The sequence below is a fragment of the Chiloscyllium plagiosum genome, unplaced genomic scaffold, assembly GCF_037043375.1.
Source record: "Chiloscyllium plagiosum isolate Xiang-an unplaced genomic scaffold, Cpla_swu_hap1 HiC_scaffold_6, whole genome shotgun sequence".
In the NCBI taxonomy this organism is placed as follows: domain Eukaryota; kingdom Metazoa; phylum Chordata; class Chondrichthyes; order Orectolobiformes; family Hemiscylliidae; genus Chiloscyllium; species Chiloscyllium plagiosum.
The window spans coordinates 74,384,847-74,408,889 of record NW_028270144.1 but is presented as its reverse complement, the minus strand read 5'-3'; the positions used below and the strand labels follow the sequence as shown (position 1 = coordinate 74,408,889).

The 24,043-nt window shown below is 40.0% G+C and overlaps 1 protein-coding gene across 1 annotated transcript in view; it reads right to left on the bottom strand.

The window, feature by feature from the left end:
• LOC122550661 (PC3-like endoprotease variant B) overlaps positions 1–24,043 on the bottom strand; it is an 889,929-nt gene that overhangs the window by 359,037 nt on the left and 506,849 nt on the right. Inside the window, exon 7 of the mRNA XM_043691743.2 lies at positions 11,294–11,331. Coding sequence (XP_043547678.1) covers positions 11,294–11,331 — 38 coding nt within the window. The remainder of the gene's footprint in view (positions 1–11,293; positions 11,332–24,043) is intronic.

Below are 24,043 nucleotides of genomic sequence, written 5' to 3'. Positions count from 1 at the left end.
TCTGCTTCTCTCTCTACCCCTACTTCTGAACCAAAAAGTTAAAAATTGGCTTTATTATTAAGCTTCGCTGCTGGCTACTTTTTAATGGTCATTTCTACTAATTACTCATTTAAATAAATAATGCATTAGTTTCAACTATTTTTTCAGTGAGATTCATGTTTGCTGTTGTGGCAACTCTTACCTCTCGAAATTTACTCACTGGCTCCTCAGGAAGAGAAGAATTAAAATATGGCCAATTGCATGCCGAACTTGTAGCCACATCTGCCATGGGGCGGCACGGCGGTTCAGTGGTTAGTACTGCTGCCTCACAGCACAAGGGTCCCAGGTTCGATTCCAACCTCAGGTGACTGTGTGGAGTTTGTACGTTCTCCCTGTGTCTGTGCGGATCTGTTCCGGTTTCCTCACACAGTCCAAAGGTGTGCAGGTCAGGTGAATTGGCCATGCTAAGTTGCCTATAGGTTAGGTGTGTTAGTCAAAGGGAAATGGGTCTGGGTGGGTTACTCTTTGGAGGGTCGGTGTGGACTTCTTGGGCTGAAGGGCCTGTTTCCACGCTGTAGGGATTCTAATCTAAACCATGAACTTATACTTTTTGTACTAACCTTCAATGTGGCACCTTTCAAATTCCTTCTGGAAATGCAAGTACTGAACTTCTACAGACACTATTTTATCTACAGTGTGTTTAACACTTTCATAGAACTCCAATAAATTGGTTAAACATAATTTTCCTTTGATGGAGCAATGTTCACTCTTCATGATTACGTTGAGTTACTCTCAGCACAAAGCCGTAATCTCTTTTATGATTAATTCTAACATCTTTCCCATGACATATGTTAAGCCAAATGGGCCGAGAGTATCCTTTTTGCTGCCTCCACCTTTCCTGAAGAGAGGGGTTATATTTCCTATTTTCCAGTCTGATGGAACCTTTCCTGAATCTCTTCCTGATAGAACCTTACCTCAGTCACCACATTTCTTAAGACCCTAGGATAAAGTCCACCAGGACCCAGAGATTTGTCATCTCACAGTTTAACCAGTTTGCTGACAACTTCCCAATATTAGAATTTCTCTCTCTCTCTCTTTCATCTACTGATTTCCAGCTTCTCACTGGAAAATTATTTTGTATCCTGTATAATGAAGACAGAACAAAATATTTGTTCATTTTATCCTCCATTTCCTTATGATCTAACATTAACTCATCATTTTCATGCTCAAGAAAACCACTACGCACTTTCCTTATTATTTTCCTTTTTAATTACCTGTAGAAACTCTTGCTATCCATTGTTATATTTAGCTAAAACTCTCATACACTAATTTCTTCCTAATGCTTTGTTTGCTTGCAAAAATAAATGTGCTTTCTTAAAAATATGAAATCAAATTTAAATACTACCAATCTGCTAATTTCTGTACTTATATCATTTTTCGTCAGCATCAGACGTATAAGGTATTATTGAATATTCCTGATAGCCAACAAAATAAGAGTGAATAGTTATGGATTGGCTTCAAAATATAACGTTTTTAAGAGTAAAATTACCGAAGAGAGACTCATGCCTCCCCTCTGTTTATTCCCCATCTTTTTTCCACCTCTTGTTCCCAATCCAAATCTTACTCTTTCTTAACCTACTCTGTCTTTGACCCCAGTTTCTCTTTACCCTTACCCAAAACTTAATTTCAGCTCTAGGGATGAGGAGGTGCAGGAATGTATCTCCAAACTACTCAAAAAAGCCATGAGGTCTCATATTCATCACTATCCACACATGGAGAAAATAAGGACTGCAGATGCTGGGGATCAGAGTTTAAAAATGTGTTGCTGGAAAAGCGCAGCAGGTCAGGCAGCATCCACGAAGAAGGAGAATCGACATTTCAGGCATAAGCCCTTCTTCAGGAATGAGGAGGGTGTGCCAAGCTGGCTAAGATAAAAGGTAGGGGGGAGGGGCGTTGGGAATGCGATAGGTGGAAGGAGGTTATAGGTGAGGATGATAGGCCGGAGAGGGGGTGGGGGCGGAGATGTCGGGAAGAAGATTGCAGGCCAAGAAGGCAGTGTTGAGTCTGAGGGTTGGGACTGAGAAAAGGTGGGGGAAGGGGAAATGAGGAAGCTGGAGAAATCTGTATTCATCCCTTGTGGTTGGAGGGTTCCTAGGCGGAAGATGAGTTGCTCTTCCTCTAGGCGTTGTGTTGCCATAGTCTGGCGATGGAGGAGGCCAAGGACCTGCATGTCCTTGGCGGAGTGGAAGGGGGAATTAAAGTGTTCAGCCAACCGCCCTGTGGTTGAAGACCTGCAATCTTCTTCCCGACCTCTCCGCCCCCACCCCCTCTCCGGCCTATCATCCTCACCTTAACCTCCTTCCACCTATCACATTCCCAATGCCCCTCCCCCAAGTCCCTCCTCCCTACCTTTTATCTTAGCCTGCTTGGCTCACCCCCCCTCATTCCTGAAGAAGGGCTTATGCCCGAAACGTCGATTCTCCTTCTCTTTGGATGCTGCCTGACCGACTATCCACACATGGCCATTATTTTCCTGTGGACTGGATCCTCTTTACTGTCACAAATACTGTGCCAGCCAGGATGCCAACTTGGGCATGACGATGAGGCTTCACCCTCAAAATAGGCCAAGTTTCCTTTCAACAGGGTTATTCAGGCAGTCTGTATATTCGGCCATTTGCTCCCCAACAACCAACATATACACAGACCTCAACAAAACTTTTGAAATGTCATTTTATTTTCATAGTTACAGAAAAAATAAAATAGTGCCGAAAGGACAACTTGGAAGTGCTCGAAGCTAAAGATGAATGTTGCTGCAATCTAATTATTTGAGTTGCAAAGATGTATTTTGGGCAATTTGTTACACTACACACATATGCAATCTTAATTCAACTCACAGTCATGGCCCTGGGCAAACTATTAACAGCCAGTCCAGTGTTTTTGGAAAAGCTGAGGCTTTGGAACAAAAACTGTAGCACAGAAATTAAAAGATATAAGGTATATGGGAATTGAAAAATACAATAATATCATTGTCAAACATCTTGAGTTCCTGATGTTTCTGTTTCAAAATGTTTTATAAAACTTCTGATCAGGATATCAGAAATTTTCTTTATGAGAAAAGAATGGCAGATGAAGGTTTTTATCTTGAAAACAGCATGGACAATTAGCGCCAATTTGACAGCCATGTTCTGCAACTGGAATGATGAGTTTACATACCCAAAGCCCATTATAAATTTGGATTATACAAATGTCCCTAGCATTTTGGAGCTTGGTACAGGTGAAGATTCAACATCACACTCGTGCAAATAAGTAACATTTATTACCCATTAAACTATATAAAGAAGTGTGCTGATTTACTCCACAGCTCTCATCTACATCTTTACCTTTCCAGACTGTTTAGACATCCCGCCTACACTTCCTTCAAAAATCTCTGTTTTCACAAGGACATAATCTTTGGGATGATTTCACTCACCACCAATCACATGTAGGGTTCTTGTTTTAGTTTGCTGAGGATAACTTTGGTCTAAGTCCTGCCTTATTGGTTGTTAAGTCATAGTTTCTGTCTGTGTATCAGAGAATGCAGCTCATTCCACGAATATATTTTTAAATCAAGGCACTGTGATTTCATCGAATGATGCCAGTTTCTGCCTGGACAAGGTATGATCTCAGTTGTCGATACCTTGCAATCACTGCCAGTTCCTAATCCACATCAGCTTTCCCTCTTCCAATATGGACAGGGTATGAGTTTTGTGTCTCTTATTGTGGTCTTTGTCTGTCTACAGAACAACTTCGATTATCTGAACGAATTTTGTTCGGATAACTGATTGTTTGGATAACAGATAATGTTTTTACGGACCTTGAGATCTTGTTTGGATAATCCTAAATTTGAATAATTGATATTCTATGTAGTGTTCTGCCAGGCCAGAATGTGCTCAACCATTATCATGCTTAGTGTTGACATATGATAACGCAAAGGAAGACAGCCAATCAGCCTGGGGCCCATTGGAAGTGAACATACGATAATACTGTTCTACAACAGTGTACAGCAAGTTAAAGCTTTCACTTTTTCCTCAGAAGGTCTTTAATGGTGTTTAGCCTCTCTTGGTTTCTCTGCTGTTCAGAGGGTTATTCAGCAAAATTATGACATGGACAAATCATATGATGCTTCAAAGGACGGAAATACTTTTTGATGAATTGCCTCAAATGTTGTAGATCCACTGTTAGAGACATTGATTCAAGAATTCTATGCATGGAAAATATCCCCTTCAGAGTAGTTATAATTGCTTCAGAGGTGAGCTGATTTTCCTTCTGCACCTCAAGCTAAGAGAAATACTAATACATAAGGCTGAGAAATGTCATTCTCTTAACTTTGCTAGGTTAATACCAAGGCCTTCATCAACCTGACCAGAAAAAAACAATGTTGAGGTTGGTCCTTCTGCTTCTGGTGATGAAAGGCACAAGTGACACAGTTGAAGACAATGTCATACAGTTCGGTCCAACTTATCCATGCTGACCAAGTTTCTCAAACTAAACTAATCCTGCATTTGGCCCACAACCCTCTAATCCTTTCCAATTCATGTACCTCTCCAAATGTCTTTTAAATCTTGTAGCTGTAACCACTTCTATCACTTCCTCTGGTAATTCATTCCACATATGAACCACCTTCTGTGCGGAAAAAGTTGTCCCTCAGGCAGAGACAGCAAGGTGCATAGCCAATATCACCATACAGATTGCTGCACCCTGGCTGGACACTTGGAAATTCTCTAGAGGATGTCCAAACGAAAAGACGCATGGGACCATCAGTCTCTCATTGTAGACCAAGAGGTCTTCAATGATGTTGTTCAAAGTACTGGTCCCGGATGAGGTTACTGGGAACACGTGTAGGTTTCTAGAGATTGATACTTCTCATTTCGTGACAACACCAAAACCCACTGATTATGCTATTTGTGAGTTGAACTAGGCTCTTGGTTATGGTTGCCATTGGGTGTTCAACTGTTCAACTATTTTGTTCAAATGTGTTAATTCAACATGAATTCTAATCATTCTATTTGGTTTGGGACCTGGAACAATAGCAGAACATCACTCACTCATTTCTGTAGCTGGGAAAACAATCCCTTGTTTAAGCATTCCTCAATCTCATTTCTTACTCTTTCTAGAAGTGAGGATGGCACTTTCCTGACTGTGAACAAACAATAGGTTTGGCATCTGCTTTGAGCGTTTTGTCACATTGAATATTCAGTTTCCCTCGGCTTCTGAAGTGTTGTGCAGTTCTTTTCTAAATTTGTTAATTTGTTTCCGATTGTTGGCTTCTTACATTTTAGAGTTCAGAATTATACTGGCTTAACAACAAGCAAAGCTAGTTCTGCATAACGTAGAGTTTCTAAGAGTTCTTCGACTTTGTACCTTAATGCTGCACCAAACTAACCTTTGACTTTGAGGTTGTTTTCTCATAGATCATGAAGTTTGATGGACAAAAGCTGTGATCATTGTTTGCAGCCATTTAAGTCCATCAGACAGAACTGTGTCTCTGGCTCCAGTATCTAATTTCAAGTCAGTGTAATGTTCATTAACTTTAACGTCAACACTCCCATATTACTTATAGAATCAGAGTCATACAGCGTGGAAACAGACACTTCAGTCCAACTAGTCTATGCTGACCATGTTCCCAAACTAAACAAGTCCCACTTGCTTGCATTGGCTTATATCCCTCAAAATCATTCCTATTCATGTACTTATCGAAATGCCTTTTAAAGGTTGTAACTGTTCCTGCATCCACCACCTCCTCTGGAAGTTCATTCCACACACTAACCACTCCGTGTAAAAAAAGGTTGCCCCTCATATCCTTTTTAAAACTTTTTCTTCTCATCTTAAGAATATGTCCCCTCACCTTGAACCTCATATTTATCCAAGTTAAACTCCACCTGCCACTCCTCAGCCCATTGACCCAATTGATCAAGATTATTTTGCAATCGTCGATAACCTTCTTCACTATCCACTGTACCATCAATTTTGCTAACATCTGCAAGCCTACGAACCATGTCTCCTATTACTGTCATCCAAATCATTTATATAAACAACAAACAAGAGTGACCCCACCACCAATCCCTGTGAAATACCGCTGGTCATAGGCCTCCAGTCTGAAAAACAACCCTTCACCACAATTTCCCAGGAAAAGGGATTCCCATGCAGTCTGGTGCTTGTGCTCCCTGTGTAGAGCTTCCTTTAAAGGTTCTTTGCCATGTGCTTTGTAAATAGAGGCTTCTCTGAGCATTAGGCAGTTTTAAAATGACAATCTTCCTGGCCGAGTCGTTCTGTGGTTTGGACAGGGCATTCTTCTCACTTGTCTGGTCTAATTGCAGGACAGTCTTTGAAGTGCTGCACCTACAGCTGCTTTATGTTAGCATGTAGTGCTGGGTTTTCTGGTCTGGACATCACTTCCCTTGAGACAAAACTCTCTTCCCTATACATGAATATTGTGAGCAGCTTCCAGATGGTTTTGTTTTATTTGTTCATGGGATATAGGCATCAGAATTCTGGCTAATTTTCTTTACTTCTGATGGATCTCCCAGGTCTGTGCACAACAATGATTTCTGCAAATAGAAGTCAATTCTGTGAACAGCACTAACATGGTCATTGCTGTGCACAGAGCCTTGGACTCACGCAGTTCAGATTACTCATCCTTTATTGCCCTTGATTAGTGGCTTGCGAGGGCCATTTCAGACGACAGTCAAGAGTCAGCCACATTGCCGTAGGTGTGGAGTCAAATATAGCCCTGACTAGGTAAGGATGACAGATTTCCTTCCCGAAAGAACATTTGAGAACTTAAGATAATTAATAATGGTTACATAATCACTATTTGGCTAGTTCTTAATTCAAGATTTTTTTTTCTCTATTGAATCCAAATTTTAAATGTCATGGTGGGATTTGAATACATGACTCCTGAACATTAGCTTGGGGTTCTGGATTAATAGTCCAGTGACATGTCCATTATGCCACTACCTCCCTAAGGTGTACAACAATAGGGCAATAATGTTTATCGACCATTAAAATATACACAGAAAAATGTTTTTGTAGGACTTCTTTGATCCCATATCTCCATCCCACATGATTTGACATTGTTATGATATGGCTTGAAATAGATATGCTCAGTAGCTCTTGTGAGAGGATTGATAAACTAATACTTTCCACTGTGACAAAAGAATTTTCAGAAATCTGAAGACTTCCATGTATGTGATATAAAAATTCAACAGACCTTAAGTGTAGATCTAGGCATTAGAGTAGAAGAAATGTTTATGTTACATAGAATATATGCAGACACTGTTCAACACTCTTTAAGGCACCTGCAGTGACTAGGGCAGCAGGTTTTTGAAAATACCATGATCTGCAAGTTCCTGTCAAAGCACACACCACTCTAACTTAGAACATTATCATGGCTTCTTCAGTGTCATTGGTTTGAAATCTTTGAGCTCTCACCATGACAGCATTGTGGGTGTATCTACACTAAATAAACTGCAGAAATTCAAGGAAATAACACACCACTACCTTCTCAAGGATAAGTACAGATAAGCAACAAATACTGATCTTGCCTCAGACATTCACACCCCAAGAATGAATTATAATATTGTTAGTTGATTAATAAATTAAATAATTGTGTGGGTATGTATTGATCCTTTAGCTCAGCACTGTAATGTGTATGCATAAATATGAATATTTAACTCAGAATTTTGATAGTATTCAAATGTTCTGTATAAGCAACCAATATAGTCTTAGCCTCATTAGAATTATCAGCTAAATTAGCCAAATTAAACTGATCCTGAAGCCACATTTTTCAGAACTGATTGAAGTTCTAGAACTTACAAGTCTGTATGAAACAGAAAATGCAGATAGTAGGTTTACTGTGGAAATATTTCAAATGAGCTGCTTCAGTTTATGCATTATATGATTATAAGAGTGGTGTTCTTCAACTGCCATTGTTAACATTTAAAACACTAGTTTCAACTGTCTACAATTAGTCTACTTTGACTGAATTTCTGCCAGGGTGCAACAGGCCACACTTTTTTGAAGAAATCTGACTTTCTTCTGTATTTTCAGCACAACAATCCCCTCTGGGACGTTTGCAGTATGGGAATATCAAATGTGACCAAATATGCATCCACATCAATTGAGGTCAGGTTCCCCAATTAAAATGGGAATGAAAATTGGAGTTTCTCCTGCACAAAATTTCTGTCTGGTGGTTCAAGATTTTGGAAGTGCAGAAGGCTCTCTCTAAGCTTTCACACTTTGCTCGGAAAATAGAAAGCCTGCTGAGGAGTCTGGAATATTCTGAAAGATAAGCTTAAAGTGTTTTCGCACCTTTAAATGTCACTTAGACTTCATTTTACACATTAAGCCAATACTGCTACCTGTATATTGAGATACCAGTCTGAAGTACATATTTGGCATCCCTTAGGCTGCTTGCTCTCTAAGTAAGGCTCTTCAATTCCTTACTTCCATAAAAATCGTTGATTTACGTCTGTCCATAATTGTAGATTATTAGACACTATATAGAGAACTATATTTAAGACCCCTCTCTTCACACACCCATTCTAGACTGCTGTCTTCTCTGTTATTGATGCCAAGGTCATAAAGTAATAATGGGATTAGTTACATCAAGCTATTCATGAAATTTGATGTATCAACAAAATTAGACACTGAATTATAACATGTTTGTGTTTTTAATGCAATAGTTCAACATAGGGATCTCGTCTTTCAATGGAATTTGACCCTGACATTGAGCAGCTTTTTTATTTGTCAACAAGCATTACGACGCCTTACTATTGGAGAAATTATCTGAGGAAAATGAATCATCGTAGAATGATAGAATCCCTACAAAGTGAAAACAGGCCATTTGGCCCAACAAGTCCACATCAACCTTCCAAAGAGTAACCCACCCAGACTTGTTCCCCTACCTTATTACTCTACATTTACACCTGACTAATGCACCTAACCCACACATCGCTGAACACTATGGGCAATTTAGCATGGCCAATTCACCTAACCTGCACATCTTTGGATTGTGGGAGGAAACTGGAGCACCCGGAGGAAACCCACGAAGATAGGGGGAGAATGTGCAAACTCCACACAGAGAGTCACCCAAGGTCCCTGGCACTGTGAGGCAGCAGTGCTAACCTCCGAGCCACCATGCCACCTAAAATGTATAGTTCTGGTCACCCTGTGCTGACATGTTTTCTACTGTCATATACAGAGGAACCTCGATGATTCGAGCGACATGAGTGGGGAGTATTTTGTTGGGATAATTGAATATTCTGATAATCAAATGTTTGGATAATTGAATGCCAACTCACATAGTTTAGCCAAGTATCAGGATCTTGCAATCTTATTTGGATAATCTGAAATTCGAATAATTGAATGCCAGGTAACTGAGGTTCTTCTGTAAATGGCTCTAGATAATACAAAAAAAAGCCTGGGACTGAAACTTGGGAAAAAAGAAACCTAACCATCTGCTCTGTTATTACATCAATACTACGATTGGATCAGTGAGTTGCATGTATTAAAGGGTTTAGAACATCCGTGTTCTGCCCATTTGACAACAGATAACGTTATTGAAGCTGTAATAAGAGATAGGGCCTTGGGTGCAGTTTCTAATTTGGTCATACAAGTTAATAGCATTGCAAATATTACAAGAACTTACTTCACATGGCAGAACGTATTCATTTTCTTTCAGGTATCAATAAAATGGAGGCCTTCATTAGATGGTGTACAGTTCAATATATTTTCCCACAAGGAATGTAAAATATTTCTATTCATATTGCATGGATTCTAAGGACTGTACATTGTGGCCAGTGGGTGAGTTACTATGCAGAATGCACGGTGGGGCATAAAGGTGGCAAGGGTGATTTTAGGGGTGGAGTGGGTGTTTTAAAGGACATGAGCTAGCCAGGTGCTGGCTTGGGATGAGAGAGATAGGAGGTGAGTTATGGAGGTTCTTTAAACACTTTTCTGGGAGCTGGGATACTATGAAGGAAAACTGAGAGGCCTTTTCACTCATCTGCATCCACGCCCATGCTCCTCCTGCATTGCACAGCAACTCGCAAAGAGCACTGCGATGCTGACCCTTGTGTAAGAAGACAAAAATGGCATGTGACAGGTTGGATGTAAAGCTTGTGTGTCATGTATTAGGTTGCAGGTTAAGTTTTCCCAAGCCCAGAAGAAGATTTGGCCTGATGGCTATATTTTAATTTAATAAAGTAGGAATGCTACAAAAATAATTCCATTTAACCTTCATTTAATGATGCAATGAATATGTAAACACAAACTGCATGAATTCTTATTGATCAGTCTGAATTTCAGTTACTATTTTAAATTTAGTCAAGATTTTCAGACTGGAGTTGGCACATTCTCTTATACCTGAAGATAGTTCCATTTCCCAGATTGATTCTGGATGTGTAGCAGATCTGTAAGGTGTAGTAATAACTGGTAGAGGATTCGGCTAAATTCATTTATTATTTATTAGAAAGGATAAATGGTGATTTTAGTACCTTGCTTCATGCTAAATATCTATGTATTGTTTAACAACACTGCTAAGCCACATAAAATTAATTGCTAAAAATTTACTAAGATAATGCAGGCAGTGTTATAATATAAATCCATTTGTCAACGCATTGAGTATATCAGAATGGAATTTTAACATCCCCTACATTATCAAAATCAAACTGAGCATTTCACAAATACAGTGCTGCTTTTAAAAAAAATCCAGAAAGCTTTTACAATGAAAATGCTACAAAATGCAATATTTTTCTGATCAAGCACCTCCTCAGTTTGATTCTTAAATTGTAAACAGAGTGAATATATGCTCCTTTTCATGCATCCAATGTCCTCAATAAATTGCATATTTCATAAACAGTGCAGCTAATGTGAAATATGAATCAAAACAGCAAAAAATTGCACAGACATAATACTTAGAGTCTCAAGACAATGAGATAATACATTGACATATTGCAAAACAATTTGACTGTTGTTTCAGTAACCAGTGGTTTTTGAAAGTAATTTCAAGCTCTTGGTATTATTTAAATTTGTTCACCAAAATTGGCTTCCTCATTTTCCATGTTACAACAGTGACTATACTTCAGAAAAAACATTATTGGCTTTATACTGCTTTGGGACCTCCTCAGATAATGAAAGCTGGTATACAAACAGAAGCTTTCTTTAAGTGTTAAACAAGACTGTTAGTCTCTTTTCACAAGAATTGTGACGAAGATTTTAACCGCAACTTTAGAGAGATTTGAGGTTAAACACCTGAAGTATGTGTTATACTTACATAGTTTCTCTTTAAATCTATATGATTATGGTCAATACCTAAAAAAAAGAAAAGAGAATAAATAAACAAAATAATCACAGAGCCATGATGTGCAAAGACAACCACTTATCACAATTCTTCCCTCTAGGTAGAGAGCAGAAAGAGAGACACTAAATAAAAATGAAATAGAAAGGAAAAGGTATGTGATGAGGATGAGATTCCAAAGCCTAAAATCATGAACGACTTGATTGTGATCCTCAAACCACACCAGGAGACATGAAAAACAGGACATACCATTCTGGTTTGTTGCTTCTGCTGCTAAAACAAAGCAGTGTCGCTCTCAGCAGGAGGCCAAATCCAAATGAAATTTTATTTAGACTGCAATGCTGTGTGATTGTGTTTCATAAAAGCTGCTTGGATAGATGGGACACGGTAGATACAGTGGGTACATGCTTTGCATATGAAAATACAGTAATAGAGAATTCATCTGCTGATTGTACTTCTGGGAATTGTGTGTTTCCATTGAAATAGCACAATTTTGAACAATATATTGAATCACTAGCTATATTCTAAAACAATCACACTGACAATTAAAAAAGACAATCAATACTGTGGTCTGTTAAGCTGAACATGTAATATTTTGATATGTCTTTCATTTCTTTGCTAGCATATATGAACTGCACTAAAAATTGGCCAATGTTAAAGCAGGAATGTTCCTTCTATTTCTGAAAAACACACTTCTACGACAAACACTTGGGATTAGAAATAGAGCATATTTTTCGCAGATTATTCTAATTTCATTATAATAATGACAATGATTTATTTTAAAAGCAGTACATTTTATTGTCTGTGTGCTATAGATATGAGAAAAGAAATTTAAGCATTCTGTGCACAATTCATTTTTCCTCATTTTTGGAAAAGAAATGCGTTTTTTCCAAAATTGAACTGCAAATAAATAAAGAACAGATCTTATTTGGATTGTTTTGTTCTTTTCACCTATGCTTGTATTTTTTTGTCCCTATTCAGTCCCCCTCTTCTCAGTGACCAACACTTCCCAGACAATAAGGATGTAGCCAAGCAATCTCTGCCCAGATCTCTGCCAAAATTATTGTATAAGGAATGCCTTAGTCCCTCGTATTTCTCTATCTTTCAGGAAGTGAAGACTTCAATTTGTAACTGACCAGTAATTACTCCAAAGTAGTAAGTTAAGTGCAAACAGTGTGGTAATTTGCACTATGTTCTCATACAATAGGTATCATTGTACCTCATTGCAGTACTGAGGGAGTGCTGCACTATCAGGATGTCGATCATTCTGGTGGAAAATGAACTTTTGGGTGGCATGGTGGCTCAGTGGTTAGTATTGCTGCCTCACAGCACCAAGGACCTGGGTTCAATTCCCACCTCAGGTGACTGTCTGTGTGGATTTTGCACATTCTCCCCATGTCTGTGTGGGTTTCCTTCCACAATCCAAAATGTGCGGGTCAGGTGAATTGGCCATGCTAAATTGCACATAGTGTTGGGTGCATTAATCAGGGGTAAATAGAGGGTGGGGGAATAGGTCTGGGTGGGTTGCTCTTCAGAGGGTCAGTGTGGACTTGTTGGGCCGAAGGGCCTGTTTCCACACTGTCGGCAATCTAGTCTAATCTAATCAACTTAAAGGTTCTATTTGGCTCCTTAAATAGATTTTAAAAGAAGACCTCAAGGCACTACTGAAGGAAGACCATGGAGATTTTTCTGGTATCATAACCACCATTGTTCTTTGCTATTACAATCTTCCCCATACCCTCATATTTAATCCCCTTCTACCCTAGCTGTGCAATCTCCTTCAGGCCGAAAATCCCTCTGAACGCAATAGTTAAGTGATTCTGGTCTGTTGCAGTTCTACCTGCCTCTTTTTAACACATTTTTATTAAGATTAGATTACTTACAGCATGGAAACAGGCCCTTCGGCCCAACAAGTTCACACCGACCCTCTAAAGAGCAACCACCCAGACCCATTCCCCTACATTTACCCCTTCACCTAATACTACAGTCAATTTAGCATGGCCAATTCACCTAACCTGCAGATCTTTGGACTGTGGAAGGAAACTGGAGCAAGCCCACACAGACACGAGGAGAATGTGCAAATTCCACACAGACAGTTGCCTGAGGCAGGAAGTGAACCCCGGTCTCCTGGCACTGTGAGGCAGCAGTGCCAACCACTGTGCCACTGTGCTGCCCACAGCACCTTCGTCCACTACAGCTTATCTCTTTCCACCTTTTGGAAAAAGACCTCTCCAAAACAGATCTGTTTGGCACAATTTTCAGTCATCATTTACTGTCTCTACAAACGTTTGTTTTTATTCTGCTTATTTGAGAAGCAAGTTTGCACATACACTTAAATTGAAAGTATGTTATCGTGCCAAGTTGCATTTTTCTGTTTTCTACCATGGTTCAATTTTCCAGTCTTTTGTGTGTAAGGACAATGGCAAGAAAGTTGGGAAAATGTGGTAAGAATGAAAAATCAGAATTTCAACTTTGAGTAAAAATTTCCAATTTTCCACTTTAACTTTAAATGGCGACTTCAGAATCTCAGTATTGAGTGGTGACCACTTTTTTCCAAGCGTTTGCTCATCATTATCAGGCCAGCCTTATTTATACACTACTTCACATCCTCAAAAGCCCTCACCGAGAAAGTAAATGGGATAAATCCCTGCCATGGAATTCAGAGCAGGTACTTGGTAGCTAATTGACTGATTGTCCAGGTCATCAATCACTATGTCTTCACCACCATGTTCTTTCATGGCACCATCCGCCTTGACTCTGTACGCACAGAAGTCTACAGCAGCAACCCACCAGCCTCACCATATCATCACCAACTCATGCACTAGTTCCACCCTTTACCACTTCCCTTTCCAGCTCAGGGACACCAACAACTTGCATGCCTCCATCAAGTTCCTTTGCTGAAAGGACACACACAGATGTCATGCACCTACCCAGGATGCAGCTTTTTGTCTGTTAGCTTACTTAGTGCTCATTTGCTTTGTGCTTACTTGGAGGTTACCGAACTGTGTGGCTTGTTTTGCATTTTAGCATAGAGGGAGAGGTAGGCAGTGTATCATGGTGGACAGCAGTGGACAGTCAAGTGGGTGGACATGTCATTGTAAACCACTGGGTTACATCAAGGTCACACAGTAGCATGTTTCCACAGCTCATACTGCGAGCACACAGCCTGTGCTTCAAGCAGGTGGCTATATCTGAAAGTCAAAGGCGAGCAATCTTTAGTAGGATCAAGGATGACTATAGTCGGTTGAGAGGAGGGTTACCATCAGAGTCAGTTGGGGACCTACCTAATTCCAGTTGTTCCTCCAATGAGGCATAGAAACTGATTCGATATGTGGGAAATGGATGGAAGAGCAGATTACGGTGCAGGAATAGGAGGGGTGAAGTGGCTCTGGGGACTGAGTTGGTCACTTCGAGGACAGGAAAGGTTAGTAGTGGGGGAGTATGAGATGGCTGAGAGCTCTTGAGTAAACATACACATGTAATAGTGCCAGGTCTTTGGTGAGATGAATGTGCAGTGGCAGAATTAGTGAGTGACAGCTCCATGAGGTGACATTTGCCCCTGTGGAGCACACAGGTACCTTCTTCCTGCACTGCTGGGCATTCCTGTTAAAGCAGGACACTATCTGGATTCAGGCTCACTGGAACTGGTGGTGTGACCTCATTTGACACTCAGCACATAAAAAGACAGCCCTTCTCTTTACTGCTCTGTCTCTGAGGTGAGGAACCAACTTTGCTCTCATTTCAATGTCCTCCGTGACAATGGTGGGACAGCACACGGACTTGGAGCTCCTGCAGTTGTGTACAGCTGGCCTTTACAGATAGTGTCAGCAATGCAAATTCTGAAAGATCGCAGCTATCAAGGGTAACTCCTGCTGGGTGACACTCTAAGAGTGCCGAAGACCCCAGATGTAGAAGGTTGTGAGAGAAAAGTCATTGCATGCCACACTAGGCTAGGCACCATGATTGTCAGTTGACACAATACTTGAATTGAAAATGTGAAGTCCAGCTCCAGGACATCTTATCAAATATGTGAGTAGGCGCTAGGATAATAAGTGACATGATTTTGCCGCCAGCAGGGTATTTTACCTGATGTGGCAGTGTTTATGTTATCTTGCATAACATCAAAACTAAACTTGGATTTTATGGTAATGAAGATTCCAATATACATTTATTACAGCTGTGATCATATGCAAACAGAATCAACGGAACATGGGTATAGGTGAGTAAGTTGGGGAAATTGCATGTGATAGTCAACAAGGGATTTCTCAATGATGTGGGCAATATGTCCCATTTTCCAAACAAATGTTAAATGATGAAATGAGTTTCTCACTAATTAGCAGTGAGTGGAACATCTTATTCTCGAGTCTTAGAATTATACAGCGCAGAAACAGAACCTTCGGTCCAACTAGTCCATGCCGAACAGAATTTCCAAACTGAATTAGACAATATACCTCTCACCCTCTCCTATCCAAAAACCTGTCTAAATGTCTTTTAAATGTTGTAATTGTACTCGCTTCTACAAATTCCTCTGGCAGCTCATTCTATACATACCCCATCCTCTATGTGAAAAAGTTGCCCCTCTGTTCCCTTTGAAATCTTTCCCCTCTCACCTTAAACTTATGCCCGCTAGTTTTCCCCTACCCTGGGGAAAATACTTTGGCTATTCACCCTATCAATGTCCCTCACGATTATATAAACTTCTAATCTCACCTCAATAATGTGAAGTTTCCATTCTCTCACCTGCCAGATTGAAACTATGCTGCAACATTTCCCTCCATGAAAGTCAGAGCAGTTACCTGATGACTCCAGCTAGCCACTGTCACATCTGGACCTCCATCTTGAACACCAGACCTCAGCATCCCAGACCATTTTTCATGGGCAGTGACTGCACACAAGTCTCAATAATGAATGCTGGCGTCAGATACACTTCAGCCTCAGCACACCTTCATTGCATATCTCCGATTCACTTGCAATACAGTTCTACAATGCACTTTGGAGCACACTGGCACCATTCACTGCAATTTTGTTACCAGCTCATTGTGCATTCAGGGACAGGTAACTAGCTCATGGATCACTCGTGCTCTCTTGACACTCACTCACTCACTTTGTACCTATTTAAATACTCACAGTATCTTTGCCTTGCCTGTTTATACTTTGCCTCTTTAGCCAGATCTTAAAGGCTTCTGTATTGACATACCTTTTAACACAGACACAAAGCCAGGCAACTTGACTGATCACTGCTGACAACTATGTCAAGGGGTGGACATGTTGTTGTATGGCACAGTGCTATGTCAATGTCACACCTACACTGTGTCTCAGCAAAAGTAACGCGGCAAACACAATGCATGTGCTTTAACCAAATGTCTCTGTCTCAATGTCAAGGAGAGTCATTCTCAAGTGAGACTGTCATGAGGCAGCGGGTCCCAGTAGAGAACATCAGGGCATTGTTCAATCTTTGTCAAGGGATTTGGACACAGCCAGCTGAAAGTCATGATCAGGAGATGTGCTTCACAACAGTGCAGGAGTGTTCTATGGTTAGTCCTACAGGCCCATTGCAAATAGTCAAAGAAGTTAGTTAGGGAGCTGCAGAGATCAGTCAGGGCTAGTCTCATTTGGGGCTGTCTGCCCAAGTTAGTCAGGGGGCAGGCACAATCATCCCTGGGGATAGGTCAATGAACATCAAGGGGGGGGGGGCATTATCGGGGCAACAGATGTGGTGAGGAAGAACAATTCTGGGGATTGGAGGCAGCATGCTGGGATGCAGAGGAGAGAAGAATAGTGAAATGGAGAATGTCAATATATATAAGGAGGGCAACAGCACAATGAAGGACATGGGATATTGCAGGTGGATGACAAACAAAAGAGGTCCCAGAACTGATTCCTGTGGTGAACAGCTTCCACATGACAAAGTTGCAGCTCTAGGTCCCCTCAGGATGCACAGCAGGCCCAAAGTCTTTCGTCCTTGAGACTACTTCCTCCAGATGAGAGAGGCACAGTGCTGGGACAGACCGAGGATGTTCCGGTGGAGCATGGGATCTGAAAGGGGGTGTGGTGAGGGGGGTCATTACAGTCAAGGTGGCAGCTGCGCTAATGTTTTATGCAACTGGTTGCTTCTCTTACTTCACTGGGGATTTGTACGCAGTTTCTCAATTCTCAAATGTATTAAGGCGGTTACAGATGCAATTTGTGCCAGATCACATCCTCTTGTTTCCCAGTGACAAGGTTAGTTCTGCAGTCCGGACAGTAGGCTTTGCTGATAACAGCTGGCTTCTCCCAGGGTCTGGGCACTATAGACTGTACATGTGGAGGATGCCATATGACAACATGGCTGACTTCTGCCACAGAAAAGCAGTCCATCCCATCAATGCACAAGTCACTTGTGAATATCAATTCCACATTTAAAAGTGTGAGCCAGTAGCCTGGAAGCTGCCATGATGCCTTTCTTGAGAACTTACATGCTCCTGCTTGGTTTCAGGAATCAGATGCCAAACATGGATGCTTACTGGGAAACAAGGGCTACTCTTTGCAACTATGACTCAGTTGTCTGATCCCCTGATGGAGGCATGGTATATATACATTGATGTCAGTTCTTCAACCATGGTCACGGTGGAGCATGCATTAGGCTTCCTGAAGATGAGGTTCTGATGCTTAGATTGGTCTGGGGATAGCCTTGCAGTACACTTTGGACAGAGGGTACAGCATAATTCCAGCATGCTGTGCTCTGCACAACTGGAGCAGGGAAAAAGGGGATGTCATGGACTCAGAAGAGGTGACAGACGAGCAACAGTCTTCTGAGGAGAAAATTGAGACATTGAGCAGGAGGAACATCAACTTCACCATAACAAAACACAGCATTTCAGGTCAGAGAGTTCTTCATGGAAATCCAGTTCCAGTCGATTAGTACTTGGGTGCCGTGATAATTTATTAACTGTAATTGTTTGTTAAAATTTATTCACAGGATTAAGACATCACCAGCCAGGCCAGCATTTATTACCCATCCCAGAGGGCAGTTAAGAGTCATCCACATTGCTGTGGGTCTGGAGTCACATATAGGCCAGACCAAGTAAGGATGGCAGTCTCCTTCCCTAAAGGCCATTAGTGAACCATTGTTTTCCCCAATAATCAACAATAGTTTCATGGGCATCATTAGACTCTTAATTCCAGATTTTTATTTAATTCAAATGTTATCATCTGCCGTGATGGGATTCAAATCCAGGTCCCCAGAACATTGTCTGGAGTAACAGTCCAGCGATGATACTGCTAGGCTGTTCCCTCTCTGGCAGTGGTAAGTACCTCTGCCTATGACAAATGAGAGAAGGTGAATAGGGCACCATAGGAATGTCATGTATAGGTAATGGGCTTGGTAAAATAGTGAGAGAAAACTCACTAGGTCCCGTGCAAAGAAACTCTCCATAAAACGCACCAATATTGACACTTAGCTGATTTCTGGGAAAATTTAGTTCTACAATTATCACAACTACAGCCAATATTCATCTAATATTTTACAACCGTGGAGCATATTTCCAGAGTGTCATTCTTCAAGTGATCTTCTGTAAAATAAGGCCTTTATATTTTCAGGTCACTTGCTAAGATACAATATCAGAGTTCTCTGTAGGGTATACTGACATTAGTACATATCACAACAGTGAGTTAGCTCAGCAATTTTAAGGAGATAAAACAGGTTTGTATCCCTAACACTAAAAATAAAATAACAGATCTCATCAGGCTGGTTTCTTTAGTGATGATCTTTCAGTCAGGAAAAGATCAATCACAGGGCATTCCCCAGCCTGACACTGCTAGGATAATGGTACAGCACTTAATCCTGGTTCAATACAATGTTCAAAACAACAGAGGGGTTAATGCCATTGACAGTACATTTTGTTCATATGTAGACAGACTCACAATGAGGAAATATTGGGTGTTTATTCTGCTGAATTGCAGTAACATTTAAATATATCAGAATGTAGCATATCACGGCACCAAACCAGTTTAAGAACAGAGGCAACATAACAGATCATTTATGAAATGTAAAATCGGAGTTGTTTTGTATTATATTACCTTTAATGAATGCATGAATAGACCAGAGAATTTACATACACTTATTCCAACATCATTACTAAAGTACATGAGTTGCCACAAAATTGCTGAATTCTCACCGTCAACTTTAAGTGGGACATTGAAACTGCAGGATAAAAATTAGGGAGCCATTTATATCAGTTCATCTTGCGATGGAATGATCCCCTGACAGTCTCTTACAAAGTCAATATTGCCTCACCCAACAGTTCTCCCAGTTTCCTAAAGGACCTGGAGTCATAGAGATGTACAGTATGGAAACAGACCGTTTGTCCAATTTGTCCATGTCAATCTGATATCCTATATCAATCTAGTCCCATTTGCCAGCATTTGGCCCATATCAACTCTAAACCCTTACAATTTGCCAGCATTTGGTCCATATTCCTTTAAAGCCTTCCTGTTCCATTACCATCCAGATGCCTTTTAAATGTTGTAATTGTACCAGCCATTGACTTCTTCTGGCTCATTCCAGAGTTTAATATTTAAAACTATTAAACATCGGAAAGCTGAAATACAGTGGTCTCCAGATGGACAAAAGTAAGGTCTGTGAGTGAGTGGGGATGGTTGCGGGAATTGGAGAAGATCCAGGCAAAAAAAAATGGCTCCCCTCGCCCTCTCCCAAAGAGAAGTCAGTGATTTCTAATAGGCAACACTTCTGCATTCGGCTCATGAGGTAAGTGGGAACTGAATGGGGGCTTGCGGGCGGCAACCCATCTATATACTGTCATGAGGCAGGCTTACTAATTGCATTTGATGGGTGGGCTTTGAGGGGGGATCCATAATGATGCTGCATGACTTCATGCAAATAAATTACCTTACTTCTGACCCTGGAATTTAAGTGGCGAATATCACTAGAATTGCAATCTGCTGATTTCCTAAGGAATTTCTTTTAAAAACTAAAATGCAGTGTAAACTCTCTTTGGTTTTGGAAGCCACAGGACAAATTTAAAACTCAAATATATCAAGGTTCTGCAATGCAGCAGGAATTTATCTTCAGGGGTTTTTTTCAGTACACTTCGGGAAAAAAAACAAGTTAAAATACATTCACCATGCAATAATATGTTTTCAGGAGAAAATATATTTCTCCTATTATTTTAATTTGGTGACTTTTCCCACATGAATAACAGCAACAGCCAACCTCCATTATCATTTCCTATTCCTGTTAACATAAAGAAAAATACTACACAATTTTTTGCATCACTGCATTCCATTTTCAGGGAGGGAAAGGATTCAAGAATTGCATTATTTAAGATATGCTCATATTTAAAAGCATTTTGAATATTTTATAACTGCTAAAGAATAAGAATAAATTGGTATCGGGAACTATGTAGGATTTTCAATAAAGGAAAAATGTATGTAAATTATGATAATGCTGTCAACAGCGTGTTCTTGTAATTGTTCCCTATTCCACATTAAAAGCCTCAATAATGTTTATAAAATGTTGTGGAATCCCGGTAGGTTTCCTATTTAACAAGCCATGTATGACAAATCACACTGTAATGTACTATGTTCTTAATCTTTAATTAGAATGTGAAAATCTGCTGCTGAACGCAGTTAACTTTGACACATTAAATCTTCTGGTTAAACTGTCTTACAGGAAGTGCATGGATGAAACATTGTAACAATCTATTGCTTTCCCTCCATTCACCCAGACAGTCTGGGAAGGATGATAACATCTTGTAATACCTGTTCTGCACTAATTAATCGCTGTGGTATTTAGGACCATTCAAGTAGACAAATATGACAGAGACAGGGACAATTAGGAACCTTGTTCAAGCTACATTAACTTTTCTAGTTATTACAACAGAGCAACTAAACTTTGCTTGTAAAAGCTACAGTGGGATTGTTATACATTAGTCATGCAATTAAAAAAAAAGTGGTGTTTACTATAGTTCAAAGATAAAATTAATTACAGTATCCCAAGCTCACGAAAAGAGGTGGCCCAATCAATTTAACTCTTGTCACTGATTAAAAACTATACTGAAGTTTGAACCAAACACATTTCAGATCTCATGAATGGATATTTCTTTCCGTATTAATTCATGCAAGTATGGTTGAGAGTTCCAGAATTCTGTGATTTAATAATGAGAATAAAATAACAAGAGGAGAAATATAATCCTTAATACTCGGAAACAGCATTATTGGGGAAAAAAAAAGTCTACCCGATGTTTAGCTCAAGAGAATGTGCCTGATAATGGAAGACCGGAACACTGTCTTTTGTTTGGGTCAGAAGGCCTTATTGGAAAATGAACAGTTAATCTGACTCATTGATCGGAGCTGGAAAGGTAAACCTGTTACCTTTACTGAGATTTCTCTTAATCCTGAAATCCTCAAAAGCCTTCATCCCAATGAATTGGGTGGTCATGGTCAAACATGGTTTTAGATTTTTTCAAAAACAATTGTTACTGCCACTGTCTAATTCCTTTTGAGAAGATAGTGGTGAACCATCTTTTTGAATTGCTGTGGTTCACAGGGTGTGGGTATACCCACAGAGCTATTAGTTAGTTAAACTATAGCCCTTTATAGAATTAAGTGCCCTTAAGCATCAGTACTTGCCAACCTGAATTGAAGAGCCATGGGATATGTCCTGAGACGGGTGGAGTATGTTATCCATACTGGAAAATGTAGATACATGGATTTCTTAGCATTTCATTTTAGAGAGTCTTTTAAGCATAGTGTTATGTGCCCAGACACCTAGTGAGGAACAAAGTCATCAGCAACAATTTTACATTTTCTGCAGGTAAAAAGATTAATACAACAGTTTGGACTTCAATTACTTTATTTTATCTGATTCTAACCAGTTACTACTAAAATAATTTGCATAAACACAATAGGGGATATGCCTGTTTCATAATGGCACGGCAGCACTCAGTGTTTAGCTCTGAGTTCGATTCCACCCTCAAGCTACAATCTGTGTGAAGTTTGCACGTTCTCCCCGTGTCTGTGTGGGTTTCCTCGGGGTGCTCCAGTTTCCTCCCAGAATCCAATGATGTGCAGGTTAGGTAAATTGGCCATGCTAAATTGCCCATAGTGTTCAGGGCTGTGTAAGGTGCATTAGTTAGGAGTAAAATGTAGAGCAGTAGGGGAATGAGTCTGGGTAGGTTACTCTTCGGAGGGTCGGTTTGGACTTGTCGGGCCAAAGGGACTGCTTACACACTGTAGGGATTCTAAACAATAACATAAGGTGGGAGAAAATTTTGGGAAACTGGGAAACAGACACTGATTTTCCAGCAGCTAAACCTCCCCTTAATATCCCAAACATGTTATTTTTGGATGGATTTGAACAGCATAAAGCAAATGCCCTGATTTCACATCTCAGTATCAATGTGGGGTAAGGGTGCGTTGGTAAAGATAAAAACACATCACAAATCTAATACTTGAGTTTGTTTGCTGTGCCCTAAGTGTCACTGACATTTCTAATTACTCAAAAGATTCAACGGAGAGCTGTTCTCAATAATTGTTTTAAAAATATAAAACCTGATTGTTCTAATTTAATATGCTCTGAATTTACAAGATATCATTGGTGTTGTTGTGAAACTGCAGCCAATGCATGCTGTGAGCAGCAATGGAATCTCCAAGTATACTCATCGTCACTAAAATGTTAGGTCAGTACTTATCCTGAAGATGGTGGTGGAGTCTTTTATACCATTTCAATACAAATTATCATAGATCTACAGAATTAGACTTGCCAGGGAATATTCATTTAATGGAAAGTCTGACTTATTGTTGAATTTAAATAGAATATATTTAGACAATGCCTTCACCTAGTCTATTTTTATATGATGTATTTGTCACCTTATTCTTAAATATCATATTTTATGAATGAGAGTCAAAAAAAGTAAATGAAATTTTCTGTGAGCAAATATATGTTGAAAATAAAACAAAATGTCTTTAATCAGAATACTTTGCAAAGTTATTTTGTAAAGAACAAACACAATAATTTCACATCAGTATGTTTGTACCATACAAAGAATCTCAGAATGCTTCGCAGACGAGTGCCAGAAGACAGCACTGAATGAAAGAAGAGAATGCAAGGATTGTGGTCAAAACTTGGTCATGTTGGTAGGGTTTTGGGGGACATGGTTTAAAAGAGGAAAGTGGGGTGGTGAAGAGTGGAGTCGGGATGGGGCTTTAAACAGGTGAGTCCAGAGCTCGGAACCTAGGAAACTTAAAGTACCATCACCAACATAGATAAAGAAGGGGAAGATAAATGGGCTTAAATGCTAGCATTTTCATAACTGAGTCAAGTGGTCATGGGTTCAAGTCCACTCCAGAGCTTTTAGCAACAAAACTTAGGCAGATACTTCAGGGCAGGACATAGGGACTGCTGCACTGTCAAAGGAACTGTCTTTCTGATGAAACACTGATTCAAGTCAGACATAAAGCATTCTCTGCAACTATCTTGAAGAAGAGCAGTCGACTCATCCCTGGTGTCCTGACTATTATTTATCTCTCAAGCAACATAATTAGATGGTCATTATCATATTGTTATTTGTGGGAGATTGCTACGCATAAATTAGCTGTTGTATTTCCTCCATAATAACAATGTATTTTCTTGAAAAAATATTTTATGTCTTTAAATTAGTTACCTTGGCCCATTCCAACAGCAGCATATAAATGCAAGCTTGTCTTTCCTCCTAAAAGCACAAAGGC